The sequence below is a fragment of the Microtus pennsylvanicus genome, chromosome 15 (assembly GCF_037038515.1).
Source record: "Microtus pennsylvanicus isolate mMicPen1 chromosome 15, mMicPen1.hap1, whole genome shotgun sequence".
NCBI lineage: Eukaryota > Metazoa > Chordata > Mammalia > Rodentia > Cricetidae > Microtus > Microtus pennsylvanicus.
In genome coordinates this window covers 24,533,483-24,549,421 of record NC_134593.1, presented here as the reverse complement: position 1 = coordinate 24,549,421, position 15,939 = coordinate 24,533,483, and the positions used below count along the sequence as shown (strand labels likewise).

General features: G+C 48.4%; 1 protein-coding gene across 4 annotated transcripts in view; it reads right to left on the bottom strand.

The window, feature by feature from the left end:
* The window catches only part of Kif13b (kinesin family member 13B), a 147,693-nt gene that overhangs the window by 10,733 nt on the left and 121,021 nt on the right, over window positions 1-15,939 (bottom strand). For all 4 annotated transcript variants that reach the window (XM_075949955.1, XM_075949952.1, XM_075949953.1 and 1 more), the window contains 2 exons: window positions 8,365-8,476; window positions 7,643-7,776 (listed from right to left, as the gene is read on the bottom strand). In XM_075949955.1, coding sequence (XP_075806070.1) covers window positions 7,643-7,776; window positions 8,365-8,476 — 246 coding nt within the window. The remainder of the gene's footprint in view (window positions 1-7,642; window positions 7,777-8,364; window positions 8,477-15,939) is intronic.

Here is a 15,939-nt window from a genome sequence, read left to right as displayed (position 1 = left end):
TCCCCTTCCCCAGCTCTGCTCAGGAACAACAACTAGGCGGGGGCACAGCATGGGCTGCCCTCTCCCTGTTCAGTGGCCACAGCTCTACTACGACTCGTGTCACCATTCTGACCTAGAAAGGTTGAAGTATTTACCAGAGGACCCCAGGGAGGAAAAGCCAGGGGTATGGCAACTGCTCGCTGCTCAGACAGCAGAAACGTAAACTAACCAAGCCTCCATTCTGGTTCCCAGGATCACAGGCCCTGAGAATTCTGTGTAGTTCTGACTATGAGACAGGGCCTTCAGGCCTAAGCATGACTGTCCACCTTCTCTCATTTGCAAATGACTCACACACATGTACACACACACACACACACACACACACACATTTTGGCAAAGGTGACACCATAGCCACATGGGTCACAGGGCTTTTACCCACTGAAAGTGATGGGATGGCCCCAAGAAGGTGCCGAGGAGAATGCAGACAGGAGCAGGATGGAAGGACGAGGGTGGGCAGAGGAACGAGTTAGGAGCATATGTGGCTGAGACAGTGGACACGAGAGGGTGTCCTGTAGCAGCAGGGCCACTGTCATGCAGTTCAAAGAGCCTGAACTCCAAGACTCCCTGCCTCCTCCTCCATGCCTCGACCATAAGAAAAGCTCTTGGTCTTAGCACCACCTCCACAGCCCCCAGCCCCCAACCACACTGAGAGTGGAGTCATCTTCTGTGTGCACCTGCACTCCACCTCTGCCTCTATTCTTACCCCGCAGATCAAAGTCCACCCAAACAGGAAGGTTTTCAGGGCGTGTTTCTTACTCAAGACAGTACGAGGTTTATTTCTCATGCTCAGACTGCAAGATTCAGTTGGGTCTGACTGGAAATAATGAGATTTGGGGAATTGTCCCTCTGAGGTGGAAACTGCCACCACTAGAGCATGCAAACGTAGAAGCCTAGCAGGATGGGACAGTGGCCACTAGCACAGACATCTGCTGATGTCACAGTGAGCGTGGAAGGACGCTCAGACGCCTCATGACTCAGCAACTGTAAGCTCCAGTGGCTCCCTAACAAAACAGTTGCAGGAATTAGCAGACCGAGCCCTGCTTCTGATGTGTTACCATTCCCGCAGACTTTCAAGGTCTCGATGTCCGCAGCATTTTCTCATTAGGGAATGGCAATCTGGTGGTGATGGGGGTGGGGGTTGTAAGCAAGTGACTAAAATGAAGCGTGTGGAAGGGATACCAGGATGGAAGGATCTAAGGCTGAGGGGATGCAGGGGAGAAGGGACCGTGGGACCATGCAGGGCCAGCCTGAGCAACATGGCGGACAGCAGGGATGGGACTGTGTATAAGGCACATCCTATTCATCTCCCCAGGAGAAGTTACTCCTTCTGGGTCTTGAGAAGCTCCGGCAGAGGAAGAGGGTCAGCGCTGTGGGGAAGTCTGTGAGTGCACAAAAGGCAGCTGCTCTCCAAATGGGGCCGGTGAGAAGAGTGCTTGGAGAGACTGGTTAGAAAGGGAAGACATTCAGTGTGAGGGGATCAATTAAGACGTCGTTTCAGTGGCTCTATGGAGAGGTAAGGGCCTGAACTGAGGCAAGAAGGCAGAGACACAGAAATGAGCACTCAGGCTCAGGAGGAAGATGTCTGGAGGCTGGAAAAGTCAGACCCAGTACCCAGGCTGAGAGGAACTGTGTGCATCCAGACACGAGGGCACGGTGGGCAGGGCTGAGCCTCCCATGTGAGACAATGGCCTGTGATGAATGCAGCGGTCACTGTAAGGGTACCAGATCCATCTACAAACTACACTGGACCTTATGTGAGCCACTGCTCCTTCCCACACCATAGCTTCACCCTTCGAGCTCAACTGTTTGCATCTTAATGCTCTTTTCCATATTCCCTGCACAGACATCGCCTCTATTTCAGGAGCTCAAAACATTTTAGATCATAAGTTCATTAATCCTTATGACACATCTGGTAACTATTAATAAAAATGACTGCAAAGTATTTCACAACCATAAATATTAAGAAGTCCCACGAGAAGGCTGAATACAATCATCTGTTTCCCACTCCAGAACCAGGGCTCAGGCATAGCCTACTGCCGAAAGCACCGTGGCTGGATTGAGTTGGTGACCCAAAGGAGCCTGTGCATGGCCTGCTGCACACTGCTGAGACCCAACAGAGCCCTGTTCAGCCACCACAGCCTGGCAGTGTTTCCAGGAAGTGGTAACAGTCATTTCTAAGATCACAGCTCGCCCTCAAAATGTCAATCCTGGCTTGATGAACACCACTCCCTTCCCTATGCCACACACACACGTTGGGCACTGCCTGTGCCTCTGTCTACAGAGCTCAGAAGGAACATCTTGCCCTCTACTCTTAGAAGGGCATCAACGAGTTTGCTGTCTGTGTTTTCTCAACGAATAAGCATGTACATCAGTTACTTCACAAACAGCACAGAGAATGAAACAGAGATCGTGGGGAAAGATCCTCATAAATTTTAGCATAAGGCCAGGTAAAAAGAACAAGAGGTTGGCCAAAGGAAAAATTAATTACTTTAAACTTACTGAATATTGAATTTTCAGATGCATTTTTCTTATCTATAAACCTTTTCTAAGGTTTACCTACTACCTTTAATTTAATCAAAATGGTGCCTAACTATAACACTCAGCTTGTATTTTAATAAATATTAATCAATGATTTAAGTACAAGTAGGGATTAGTTTTATAAGAGTTGTAAATTGTATTTTTTCCTGCAAATAATCAGAAGCCAACAGCTCACCTTCCTGAAGGTATGAGGAAAGCTTAAGCAAACAAAGCCAGACGTTGGGCTTTAGAAACATCTAGCTTTTAAAGATTCTGATGAAAGCAGTGCCTGGTTACAGACGCACATGCTACTGAAGACCAAGCTACAGCGAAACTTCATCAAGGGAGAGCTGTGTCTAAGGACCATGTTCATGAGGGGAGAGAGCGCTGCCTGCAGGATGGGGTACAGTGAGGGCAGAAGCACGCTCAGGGAAGGTGGTGATACCTTCAGTGCCTGGTGTCTGCCACATCCATGTTCCCACAGCTGCCTTCCACTTTACACTCTGCGTGTCAGGCTGATGTGGATAGTGTGTGTCAGGCATGACGGTGCCAGTGTTTCACCCATCTGGTGACTCTATTGCAAACGGAGAAGTGAGTGTTCTGACAGCCACGACGGTGCCCTTGAATCACCCTGTCACCAGCATAAGGCACACACATGAAGGTGGTGATCCAACCACATGTGTTCTCCACATGGGGAGGGGGACAGACCGACGACGACAGGTTCTGTCAAAGGCACTATTACCCTGCCCGCCACATGGCACTGTCAATCACAGGAGGTGACTTGAGATTTCTGATGAACACACAATTCCTGTGAGGGTTTTATGCAAACTTCAACAGTCTTCCCATTTCCTTCTGGACTCTGCCTTGCAGACCAGCGAGACATGGACTTGACTTTCTAATTCCCTATTCTGAAGCAGCCCACAATCCCCACTGCCCATGATCATCTTTTAAAACAGGAAAGAGCAGGATAAGGAGATATAGGTCGAGGGGGCTCTTTTCTTCCCAGAGTTTGTCTGGTTCTTTAAATACTTTCTGATTCAGTGATTCAATGAACGCTATTACTTGGTTATTGTTAATCAAACTCAGCTGAAATTTATTCAGCCCATGCTATAACCTAAAGCTTAGGCTCCAGGCCTGATGGAGGGGCAGAGCCTACCTGGGTCTCAAGTTTCCTCAACAGGGTGGCACTATCTGACAGTGGTCCCCTGCCCCCGAGGATACCAAAACCTCCTGCAGCCACTCCACCCAAAGCTGCCGGCACAGGGAAGTAAGCAGAAGGGGAGCTGTCTGTGGCTGGTGGGAAGTCACTGGTGTTAACCCTTTCATTCCCTAGACTGCCACTTGGTGTCTCAAGCTCTGAAGCACACCAACAGCTTCATGGGAACACAGATTTCCAGAACATGAAGAAAGCTATCATGGCAAATTAATTCAATCTAACTAATTAGAGAGCAGGAAGTCCTTTCAATTACTGTATGTGCTGTCTGAGAAACATACTTGAACACGGGTGCGGGTTTCATTAATTGTAGTTCATTATTTTCCAGATTCGTTACTAAATGTGCCTCAGAAGGTCAAAGACAGCAATTTTGTCAGCTGCCACCTCTTTCCGTGCAGTATCTTTGCATTTCTGGAACTCAGACAGAAACTGATTACAACCAGAACCGCGCACCATGAAAATGAGAAGCCCAACTCTATGAGTACACTCACACAAAGAAGACCTTCCATCGCAAAAGAAAAAATTGTGAGCCAACATCCTGAGCCACAAAACCAGGAACCAAAATCATCTGGCCCATTCTCTGGAATCAGAAGCAGTGACTGATGTGGGGTTTCCCTCTTGATCCTTTGGGGTTCCTGCTTCAAGTGCCCAGACATCTTCCTACCAGTGCCATGTCCTGCATTGGGAGTGGCGGGGGAGGGGAGGTAACAGACACTCCTGACTGCAAATGCCAAGGACACCAATGAAGATTTTTGTAATATTCAATGTCTCATAACAAACCTACATTTTTCTCCCCCCTGCCCTGCTGATGGACCGATGGAAATGTGAGAGATTCAGGGCCTCTTCTGCCCTCAGACATCATCTGGTACAAGTGCTTCATCTCCACAGTCAAGCTCAGGATATTACTACCCCACCCACTCCCCTGGAGGCCCCTGTAAGACAACACAGAGATAAAGCTATTGCCACAGGAGGTAGGGCAGACTAATCCAGAACTGCTAAGACTGGAGCAGGCCTGCAAGTTCAGGGACGACTCTTGCCCTGACTTCCACCAGCAGAACAGAGAAAGTCAAAGCCCAAGGCTACAAACAAGACGATCCTGGTTTTTTTGTTTGTTTGTTTGTTTTTGGAGAAGCCACAAGGAAGAATTTTTTTAAGTCAAAATTTCAACCACCAGGTATACAAGATTGTCAAGTGAGTGAAGTAATGGAAGGAGGAGGGGGACGCAGGAGCCTGGCTGGCACTGAGACCCCATGTCCGCAGATGCACATCCAGGAAGCAGCAGACAAAGCACGGTTCAAGTACCCGAGTTGAGAGAAAACTGCTACTGCCACTTACAATTACAGTCCCATCCCACAGAGCTTTAGCAGACAGGCAGGGAGAGTGAGGCGGAGGCTCGGAGCTGAAGGGGGAGGAACTGAATCCCTTTGGGAGTCTGTTTCGGTGGCATGCCCGTCCACCCAGGAGAGAAAGCACATAAATGTCTTGACACCTCAGTCCACACTCAGTCGTGCCTGTCTCACCCCCACCCCATACACAGTGCTGTCTACACACATGGCAGAGGCCCACGCAGGTCACATCTCCATGTTCATACAAGCAGACTAAGACAACTTAGTATGTGACTTGCCAGGCCGACTCAGAGCAGTGAGCCCTGTCCACTAGAGCTATACTCCAGAGGGAGACAGTCAACAAACGGAAACCCAGCAAGTCCCAGGAAAAAGACGTGTTTCTGGTGCTGTTTTTATTTGGTTCGGAGAAGGCTACTGTGAACTTGGCTGTGCTTCCTTAACAGCACAGCTCTAAACCAACGCAGGAGAGACCAAAGGGCCTGCCAGCACTGGAAGGAAAAGCTGAAGCCGAAACTCTGATTGACGTGTGCTCCAGGCATTCCTAAGATAACTGGTAGTGGGGCTGGGGCGTCTTAGAATGGCGATGGGGGAGGGGAGCACAATCAGACTCAAAGGTGGGCACTCAGTCCTGGAGAGTGAGTGCTGTAAGCCACAGTAAGAATGCAGATTTGGCTTTATTTTCAGAAGGTTTCAAAACCACAGCCTTATGCTTCATATGAATAGTTAAAGCATGGAATGAAGTGGGCTACCCAGAGGAAGAGAACTGCTTACAGGGGAATAAATACAGAGGGTCAAGGAGATACCCAGACACGTAGCCTAGGAGAGGCTTGCTGTTAGTGACAGCAAGGCTGACAGCTCTGTGCAGATGAGGACAGAGACTGTGTGCGACCTTGAGGATAAGGAGACACCTTCCCCAGAGAGGTGTCTTCACAAATCACAGCTAATGCTTTAGCTGCACCACCAGGCATTGTCACTAAGTCCAATGTTAATTTATATTTTCATACATTCACAAAGTATTTGTATAAGGTCAGCCTCAGCAGCCTCAGCCTTGCTCATGTGTGCTCAAAACATAAGTACAGTTAAGTGCACAGAAACTGCTCAGAAAACCTTCCAAATCTCTAGGACATCTTGTCACCTGGATATGACAGACGGCCTTTATACCTTTATGCTCCCATTAGGGGCTTTGTCTCTAACAGCTGCCGTTTCCGTCCTAGCCAGAGCTCATGGCTTTAGTGCAGGAACAGTATGAGCAGAAGTGAGCTCTCACGTGCAACCAGGGCTTTGGCTTGCTCTGGTAAGAGCTGAACGTAGCTTAACAAAAGCCTCTCGTCTTCAACAGGACTCCCATTTCCTTCCATCTGAACAACAGCTGAGAAACCGTGGCCATTGAAGCTGATGTGAAGTCACCACGGGGCACACGAATGCGGGTGAAATGAAATGGTCACCAGGACAGACTAGGGAAGTGCAGTTCTTTTTGAAGTTACTTTAGGAATCGGATAGACAGACCCTCAAATCAATGATGACAAGCTTAAAACAGCACAGTGTGCATAGTGACAAACCACTGCGGAAGTCGGCTTTGCCTGCTGAGCCTCCATTCACTCCTGTGTCTCTATAACTGTCATGTGACCCTGGACCTGCTTAGCTAAGTTCAGTTTCAACATTTTCAAAATTGCTGTGTTTCATTTTGCCATCTGCTCCATGTGCTGATGTGCATGGTTGTGTCACACAGGGCAGGAGCTCTCCCCCATGCCTAACAGCTCACTGACACCAGCAGCGCCCCTCCTGAAGATGCCTCCACACAGTCCTCAGGAACCGCCGCTCCACCTCCAACAGCTCCTGACCTGCATTCCCGCCACTCGGACATGCGAAATATGGGGGAGCTGATGTCAAAAGACCCATCTCAACAACGCACCTGCCCGGTTTGTGTTTCCTCAGTCATCCTTTTCCTACGAGTCAACGCCTACATGACTGCAGTCTGCATCTCCAAGTGGATTCCTTTCACCGCTGCATAGAAGCAGCTTCCTAGAACATTTTCTCTGATACTTACTCCATTACTAGGCAAAGTTTTTTTTTTTTTAAAGGAAGGGAGACAAAGGACCACTTTGAGTCAAAGAACTGATTGTCTACTAAGGAGGAGAGAGTTGGGGGGAGAGTCATGATTCAAAAAAGTTTGAAAAGAAAAATGAAATCAAGAATTAAAAATAGAATTACATTTTCTACTTGGCAACACAAACAACACTAAGTGCACCTCTATACATCTGACTGTTGTTGCACTAAGCGGTATCACCATAAATCACATTAGTAGCAGACTTGGCGTTCTGTTTTGGAACAGAAAGGATAGAGTGTCAATACATTCAAACAGCTCTGCTATCAGAAGGGAGGGGAGGTCAGGGGACATTATCACAGGCTTTCCCAGGGCTAGAGCCGGCTCTAATACCCACAGGGCTGTTCCTCTACCTCCAGCTTTGGAACAGCAACACAACAATGCCAGCACACATCAGAGAAACATTCACTATGGCTTCCTCACCTGGTGTGCAAGGGGAGATGACTGTCTGGCTCTTCTGTCGTCACGGACAGGGAAGAGTGACTTCAGCAGCTTTGGCATCTGTGGCACCAGGGACTTCACTGGGTTCAAGTAAGAGGCTGCTATGCCACCCAGTCCTGTCAAATAAACAGAAAGAGACAGGACAAAATAAAAACAACGACACATAACTTTTGCTCTATGCATTTTCCAAGTGTCATTTGTAAGTAAATCTAGCAGTATGAACTACTAAAGGCATCTTTCAGTGCTGGGATTAAAGTGTGAACCCCACACCCGACTGTAAATCTTTTAAAAAAAAAACGAAACAGAATAATACTGTGATATTTATGAAAATAAACAATAATCAACACAATCAGACAACGTCACTGGGCAAGGCTGTCAAGTATCTCAGGAGTAAGTATTGCCAATCCCACAGAAACACATGCAGAGGAGATGAGGAGAACGGCTTCCCAAGCCATTGTGTGAGGTTAACACAAGCATGACAGCAAACCTAACACATAAGAGTAAGTAAAAGCTGAGTCATCACGGAACACATAGGTAAAAACCCACAAGTGTTAGCAAACAAACCAAGATGGGCACAAGGTGACTTATCAAGAGGAATGCAGGATAAAGTCACCCTTCCAAGCCAAGGTAACACTCCAACCACCAGGACATCCTGAAAGATGCTCACATTTCATGGCAGTGATTAGCAGATGAAGACAACTCACCAGGATCAGGAGACTGGTTATTCTGGGGAGAGACAGGGTGAGCTGGAGGACTTGAAGTTATTCTGCTGGAAACTAGTATTTGGGATACATCCTGTTGACTTTCCCACCGGCCCTGTTACACATAAGGACAAAGATAAGTCATTTTGTTTCAAATTAATAAGTTTATGAGAAAATTATATAATATCCCAGGATACACCAATTAGCATTACTAAAGCTTTATTCTGTCTTGGATAGAAATCTGGTTGTCGGCCCTCTTCATGCTTGCCACTTGCTTATGGGCTGATTCCCCTCGTGGTGAGTCTCCACTGTGGACTGAAGCTGATTCCCCTCGTGGTGAGTCTCCACTGTGGACTGAAGCTGATTCCCCTCGTGGTGAGTCTCCACTGTGGACTGAAGCTGATTCCCCTCGTGGTGAGTCTCCACTGCGGACTGAGGCTGATTCCCCTCGTGGTGAGTCTCCACTGTGGACTGAAGCTGATTCCCCTCGTGGTGAGTCTCCACTGTGGACTGAAGCTGATTCCCCTCGTGGTGAGTCTCCACTGTGGACTGAAGCTGATTCCCCTCATGGTGAGTCTCCACTGTGGACTGAGGCTGATTCCCCTCGTGGTGAGTCTCCACTGTGGACTGAAGCTGATTCCCCTCGTGGTGAGTCTCCACTGTGGACTGAAGCTGATTCCCCTCATGGTGAGTCTCCACTGTGGACTGAGGCTGATTCCCCTCGTGGTGAGTCTCCACTGCGGACTGAGGCTGATTCCCCTCATGGTGAGTCTCCACTGCGGACTGAAGCTGATTCCCCTCATGGTGAGTCTCCACTGCGGACTGAAGCTGATTCCCCTCATGGTGAGTCTCCACTGTGGACTGAGGCTGATTCCCCTCATGGTGAGTCTCCACTGCGGACTGAGGCTGATTCCCCTCGTGGTGAGTCTCCACTGTGGACTGAGGCTGATTCCCCTCGTGGTGAGTCTCCACTGTGGACTGAAGCTGATTCCCCTCATGGTGAGTCTCCACTGCGGATTGAGGCTGATTCCCCTCATGGTGAGTCTTCACTGCGGACTGAGGCTGATTCCCCTCATGGTGAGTCTCCACTGCGGACTGAAGCTGATTCCCCTCATGGTGAGTCTCCACTGCGGACTGAGGCTGATTCCCCTCGTGGTGAGTCTCCACTGCGGACTGAAGCTGATTCCCCTCGTGGTGAGTCTCCACTGCGGACTGAGGCTGATTCCCCTTGTGTTGAGTCTTCACTGTGGTCTGGGGCTGATTCCCCTTGTGTTGAGTCTTCACTGTGGTCTGGGGCTGATTCCCCTCATGGTGAGTCTCCACTGCGGATTGAGGCTGATTTCCCTCGTGGTGAGTCTTCACTGTGGACTGGGGCTGATTCCTCTCGTGGTGAGTCTTCACTGCAGACCTTCTCTTCACGTTACAACCTGTGGCTTTCAACAAGCCCATCCCAACATTCACTGCGTCCTGCCACCTCAACACAGCCACGTGGGTGGGCTGTAACTGCACCTTTAGAAATAAATGCCCCTTAATTCTGCCAGGCTCCTGCGGCTGGGAGCTGACATCCTCGCTCCGACGCTCAGACGTCTCTATGGGAGTTCAGGAATGGGTGGGGGCCTCCTCTTCCCAGAGTTCTAGGAAGTTGCCTCTGGGCAGCATGGTGCTGAGCCCCAAAGTGTGAGCAGATCTTAAGTTCCCCTTGGTCCTGTGGTAACAACTCCTGTCTTTCTCACTGAGGTCAAGTAACATTTTAATATTAATGTAACTGAGTGTTCTGCCGAGAGATGACCCGGGGTTAACTAGGATACCCTGAGAATGCTAAGAAACAGAGCAGAGACAGTGAGTCCTCGGAGGCTCAAGAGGGACTGAAGGGGGCAGCCCCACAGGTTCCTACATGGATTAGGAATCTATCTGCTTTTAGCAGCAACCAAAGGACTGATCATAAAATCAATAAGCCCTAAGTGATCTGGATCATGTTCACCGCTGAGAACTTGTTCAGCACTTGATGGCATTAAAAAAAAGGGGGGGGGGGGAGAGAGAGATGTTCTCTCTCTGGGCACTCATTAGGAAACAGAAAACAAAACAGACTCCTAGCACATGATCAGGGCAGTAAGAAATACAGCCCCAGCTGGGCGTCTGCACACCTACAAATCACAAGCTTACTTACAGATCTTAATCTTCGGCTATTTTTTTTTTTTTGCATTCTAACTTAATTACCTTCTTGGGAGGTTGCCCATTTTAGGTGCTCTGGGGTGTCATGGTCAGATGTCTGAACACTAAGGTCAGTAGCTTCAGAAGATCTCAGCAGAAGAGACACTGAGCTCTGTTCATGGTGTCAAGTTCACACAAGGTTGTTCCGAAGACAACTTACTTCATTTCAGAGGAAATTTATTCTAATATCTTAGCTCTCTCGTCTGGCAGCAGCCACAGCCACACTGTGTCCCTTAGGAAACTGAGCAGCTGATCTTCAGTCAGCATCTGGGCTGTGTGACAGAGTTGACCAGTAACAACTGGAGGAGGTGTCACTTCTCCGAGGCACTTTCAGGGCTCCCAGCCGGCACATGGTGCAGTGTCACCATTGAGGATGAGCAGCGGCAGTGGTTTGTCCTGCCTCACACCCCTGTACTCCGAGTGTAAATAAATGACAGGCTCAGACAACACGCAGTGTAAGCATAGCAGGCCTGTGATAATGGCAGATAGAGACCATGGACCCCAACACAGGTCCCTGTAATCAGGACAGACAAGGAACCTCACAGTCACCCGTTGCCAGCATTACTGGCTAGATTGGGCTCTACTTCCTAGGGACAGAAAAGAGGAGGTTGGGTCCCCACTTTTCTGCCAACACTCAGAACTCCATAGACATCCCCGACTCAGCGGTCCTCCTCCCCCTGCACAGCTCAGAGATGAACGGAATGCTCAGAGCGGGGCTGCCCGCCCAGGGTCGTGGGTCCTCTATCCCCCAGGGACAGAGCAAGTCCTGACTGCGATAAACTCGACCTGCCTGGCTCTGCTAGTTTCTCTGTGCTGAAATGTCAGGGGAGAGAACAAAAATAAACCAAACAAAATCAGTCACCACTCAAATGTACTTCAGAGGGAATGAACTTGGGCTATGAGGAGAAAGGGCTTTGAAAATTTTGCTCTAGAATTTTCTGGGCTCTCTTAAACATCTCAGACCTAAAGGTGAAAAGGCACCGGCACCTCCTTACTTCTGCCATGGTCATGCACACCGGGCACCACGTGGAACCTCCCCAGACTGGCTCCTCCACTCCTCCACATCTGCTCCCTTGCTGAACTTCAGAATCAGCTATGGAGATACTAGAAAAATAACCCTGGCTTCTTTGGATCCCCACACAGAGACTCTTTGTTCTAAGAAGCAGAACTCAAAAAAAAAAAAAGCAAAACTCCTCAAGATTTTGGGATGGGTCTGAGGCTCAGAAGCACAGCCAAGCCAACAGAGTCTCCCTGTCCACCTATGGTCTTCCAGCATGCCACTGCTCCTCCACCAAGTATAAGTCTTTGCTTTTCTGTAAAAGACTTTGACTTCAATGAGGAAAGCAACAAAGAGTACAAAGAGTACATAAAGAGATGCCATGTCATTTCCGGTCCCCAGGCTAAGTGGCTGAGGGTGGTGACTCATGCTTGCGTCTCTAGAGCCACAGCTGAGCTGATGGCAGTTCCAGGAAGCTTTTGCACATGCTCACGGTACCAGCTGACTCAAACTTCATCAGAATTCCCGAAGGCTGGGAATACAGCTCAGCGCAGGGCAATTCCCTGGCATACATCAGGTCCCACTTTCCATCTGGGACCTCACAAAGCACCACAAAACAAACCCACCTCAGAGGACAACACCCTGCCCTACTACTTAGTAGAAAGGACCTCCTCTACAATGGCTTTAGGATGACAACAGATTTGTTGACAGCTGTCCTTGCACCACAGAAGGTCTCAGTGCAAGGGCCAGCAAGAGGTGAAATTAATTCTGCATCGAGATACCCAGTGGTAGATGATCATAAAGAATCCATTTCAATACGTCTATTAAAAATCTCTTTTAGAACAGAAGCAATGCATCCAGTAACTGTAAGCAGAAACACCACTTTGGTTTGGTCACATTTCATATTTTTAATTGGAAGACATCCCAAGAACGATTTGCTTTAGGCTCTAAAGTGAAAACCAAGCTCTTTAATTAATTACTTTATCAATTCAGTTTTGATGAAGCAATTCTGAGCTTCAGTAAATAAATAATAAATAAAGGTAAAGGTGGACACACACACATTTGCACACGCACATCCACATGTACACACACATGCACGCATGTGCACTACTCCATTAACTGAATTCTTTAGGGTCAGTCATGTCAGCCCCTTCTTGACACCTCTTAATGCTACTCCTGCTCCCAAGGATGCTTCTCTACTCTGACATAAGAAACCACAAGCACGGGGAGGGACTGGAGCTGGCTAGTGGATGCTCTCTGACAGGCCTGTGATGTCTGGGATTCCACACCTCACATTCTAACTTATGGTGCTGATCTACAGCATGACCTCCAGTGTTGATCTATAGCGTGGAGCTGAGAGCAGTGAACAGATTAAGAGAAAACCAAAGCTGACCTCATACAAGCCTGCAAGATAGACATAACTAACACGAGTATAATATTTGATGATTTCAAAATGCATTTTTCTAGCATTTTTAGCATCCCCGAGTCTGGGCTGAAATCTGTAGGACTCAACTCCTCAACTCCCTGGACATTAAATACTTCCTTGAGGAGAAATCAAGATGGTCTGCTTCTGTAAAGTTCTAGGGCCAAAAGAATGCCTGGATTATTTCTGCCCATGTGCCTGTGTGTTTGTTTCCTCTGCCCCTGGAAGGATGTCACAGTGCTCGCCCTAGTACTCATGCCAAGTCACCGTGGGTAAGCATTGCTGTTGGTAAGGGTTTGACAGGCCCTTTGACCTTCTGTCTACCACTTTGAACACTGTCCAGCTCAAGGAATGCTCCTACAAATGCTCATAACCCATTTTCTACAGATGTAATGACACATGTAATGATGTCCTTAATGGGCCAAAGGGTGAACCTTATCCCTTCCTTCTCAGTAGTGAAAAGACATGACTTAAAACATATTTGGGAGCTAATGATCTTTACATAATACTGTGGGGCCCGCCACAGGAAAATGGGGAGCTATCCTGTGACCCACAAGTGATGTTGGCTGGAATGTTCTTGTCTGCTGCCATCTGCCTGTCCTATCTACAGGCATCTGTGACAGAGCAGTTCTCCTCCTGACCCAGGGGCAAAAGCAAAGCCTAAGGTGGTACTCAAGGGTGATCACAGCCAGGCTCACAGGAGCATGCAAAGGTGTCTTCACCATGGAACTGACAGCCATGGAAACCAGGTTTCCTGATGCCCAGCACAAAGATAAAGGTCAAGATCTGAGGATGGTAAACTGTTCCAAGTCCCAGGCAGAGGCCACACCTCTTGGGGGTTTATAGGAAAGACTGGGGAGACCAAAACAAGAGGACAGAACCATCACATGAGTCAAATCTGAGCAGATGGAAACAAGACTGCCATTTTCTCCAAGTTATTCAGGAACCCCAAGAAATCCAGAACACAAAAGGGCAGCTCCTAGGACAGCAACAAGAAGCACTGTGCCCTTAAGCAGAGCAATACAACACAGGTAGACTGCCAGAGGCTCAGCAGAAACAGCCTGGGAAGGTGCGTGTGGTCATCCAGGATCGTCCCAAGCAATCCTAAATGCTATCTCAAAGGAGTCTGGAAGGGTCCGACATGATCAATCGATCTGTCTGTCTGTCTGCCTGCCTATCTCCCTCTCTGTGTGTGCGCGTGCACACAGACACACACACACACACAATACAACTTCACCTGCTCCTCCCACAGCCTGCTTCTCAGTAATCTACTCTAAATGGCACCTAGTCCTCTCCTTCCCTAGCCATTTCTTCCTACCCGCAGGGTCCTAGAATCCATCTCCTTGGTATCACTATCTCCTCCTATTCTTCCCCATGGGCAGCTCTGTCCCCCTCCATAGTCTTTCCAATCCAGATAAGCTTGCGGCTTTTGCACTGACAACTGCATGCAGCGCTCTACACACCAGTCAACAATGGGATGGCTGGGGCTCAGACAGACCCCTCAGACCGTCCAGTCCAAGTTTGACACTGCCCCCCCAAATCACCCCCCCGCACCACTGCTCCTCAGCATATGGTCACTTGCGATTTCCAAACAAGGCCCCTCCTCCCTGGCTTCCCTCCACTCCTCTGTGGTCATGCAGCAACTTCTGCCCAAAATGCGGACTCTGGCTCTGCACCTGCCTGTGTGCACCGCAGGGTCATCCTTGGGTCACCCTTGGGGCTCCACACATGGTCACCACCTCTCTGCAACCCTTGCAGGATGTCTGGAGAGCAGGTGTCCCTTCTGTGTGGTGCTTTATCTCCTCCGCCTGATAAGTCCCTTCATCCTCTCTCCTGGTAGACAAGCATGGCCCTGCTCTCTGATGCAGATGCTACTGCTGGCTGTCACTGTCTCCATTTTAAGATAAGGAAAGCATGAGGACATAGAAAAGCAGAAATCTCATCCACTTCTTATGAGGAACTTGGGTTTTGTTGTTGCTGTTTTTGTCTTTTTTTATTTTAATTGTATTTGCATTAGTGTTTTGCCATGAGGTTCAGGTCTCCTGGAACTGGAGTTACAGACAGTTGTGAGCTGCCATGTGGGTGTTGGGACTTGAGCCCAGGTCCTCTTGAAGGGCAGTCAATGTTCTTAACCACTGAGCCCTCTCTCCAGCCCTTACAAGGAACTTGTAACTGAGGCTTTGGGTTAGATGTACCTCCCCCAAAACACACAAAGTCACGTTTTTTTCCCCTATTATATATATTTCCCTTAATAGTTCCTATATTCACACTTAAAAGTCCTCACACAATCAAGCCCCCAAAAGCTCTGCTTCCTTCCACTGATGCAGGAACTAAATGACAGTTCGGCCCAAGCCATGGAAACCATGCACCAGCTGAGCAGCTCCTCCAGTGTCTGTGAGCTCAAGTGTGGGCGTGGTTATGGTTTCAGCATGGTAACAGCATCTGGATCTTACAACGAGCCTTAGTCATTAACTTCATTTTCATTGTTTTTATACTTTCATAAAGAAAATGTCCAATACGAGACGCGTACAGAATAACAAGAACAGAAACAGTCTTGTGGACACCATTTAGCCTTGAGGACTACTGTCAGTCAGTCTTTATGCTCCCACACCCCTCCCCCACCCCAGTCCTCTGAAGCAACTCCTTCACCTCACACCACCACGACAATGCAAGCTCCAGACCTACTCTAGGGTCATCCTGTCAACACAGCACCAACACTCAGCCAGGCACCTCAGAGTGACAAGAACAAACTGTGGGGGGATCCCCCAGATCAGGCAGCTGCAAGGGGCACTGACATTTTTTAGGCAAACAATAGGGAGTTTCTGTTTGCGTAAAACTCTGTTACTGGGGTTTGCACATTTTCTTTCCTTCTAACAAACAACAATAATTATAAATATATGTTTCTTATTTTTTTGTAAGATCGTTATATCATAGTTTCACTATCATA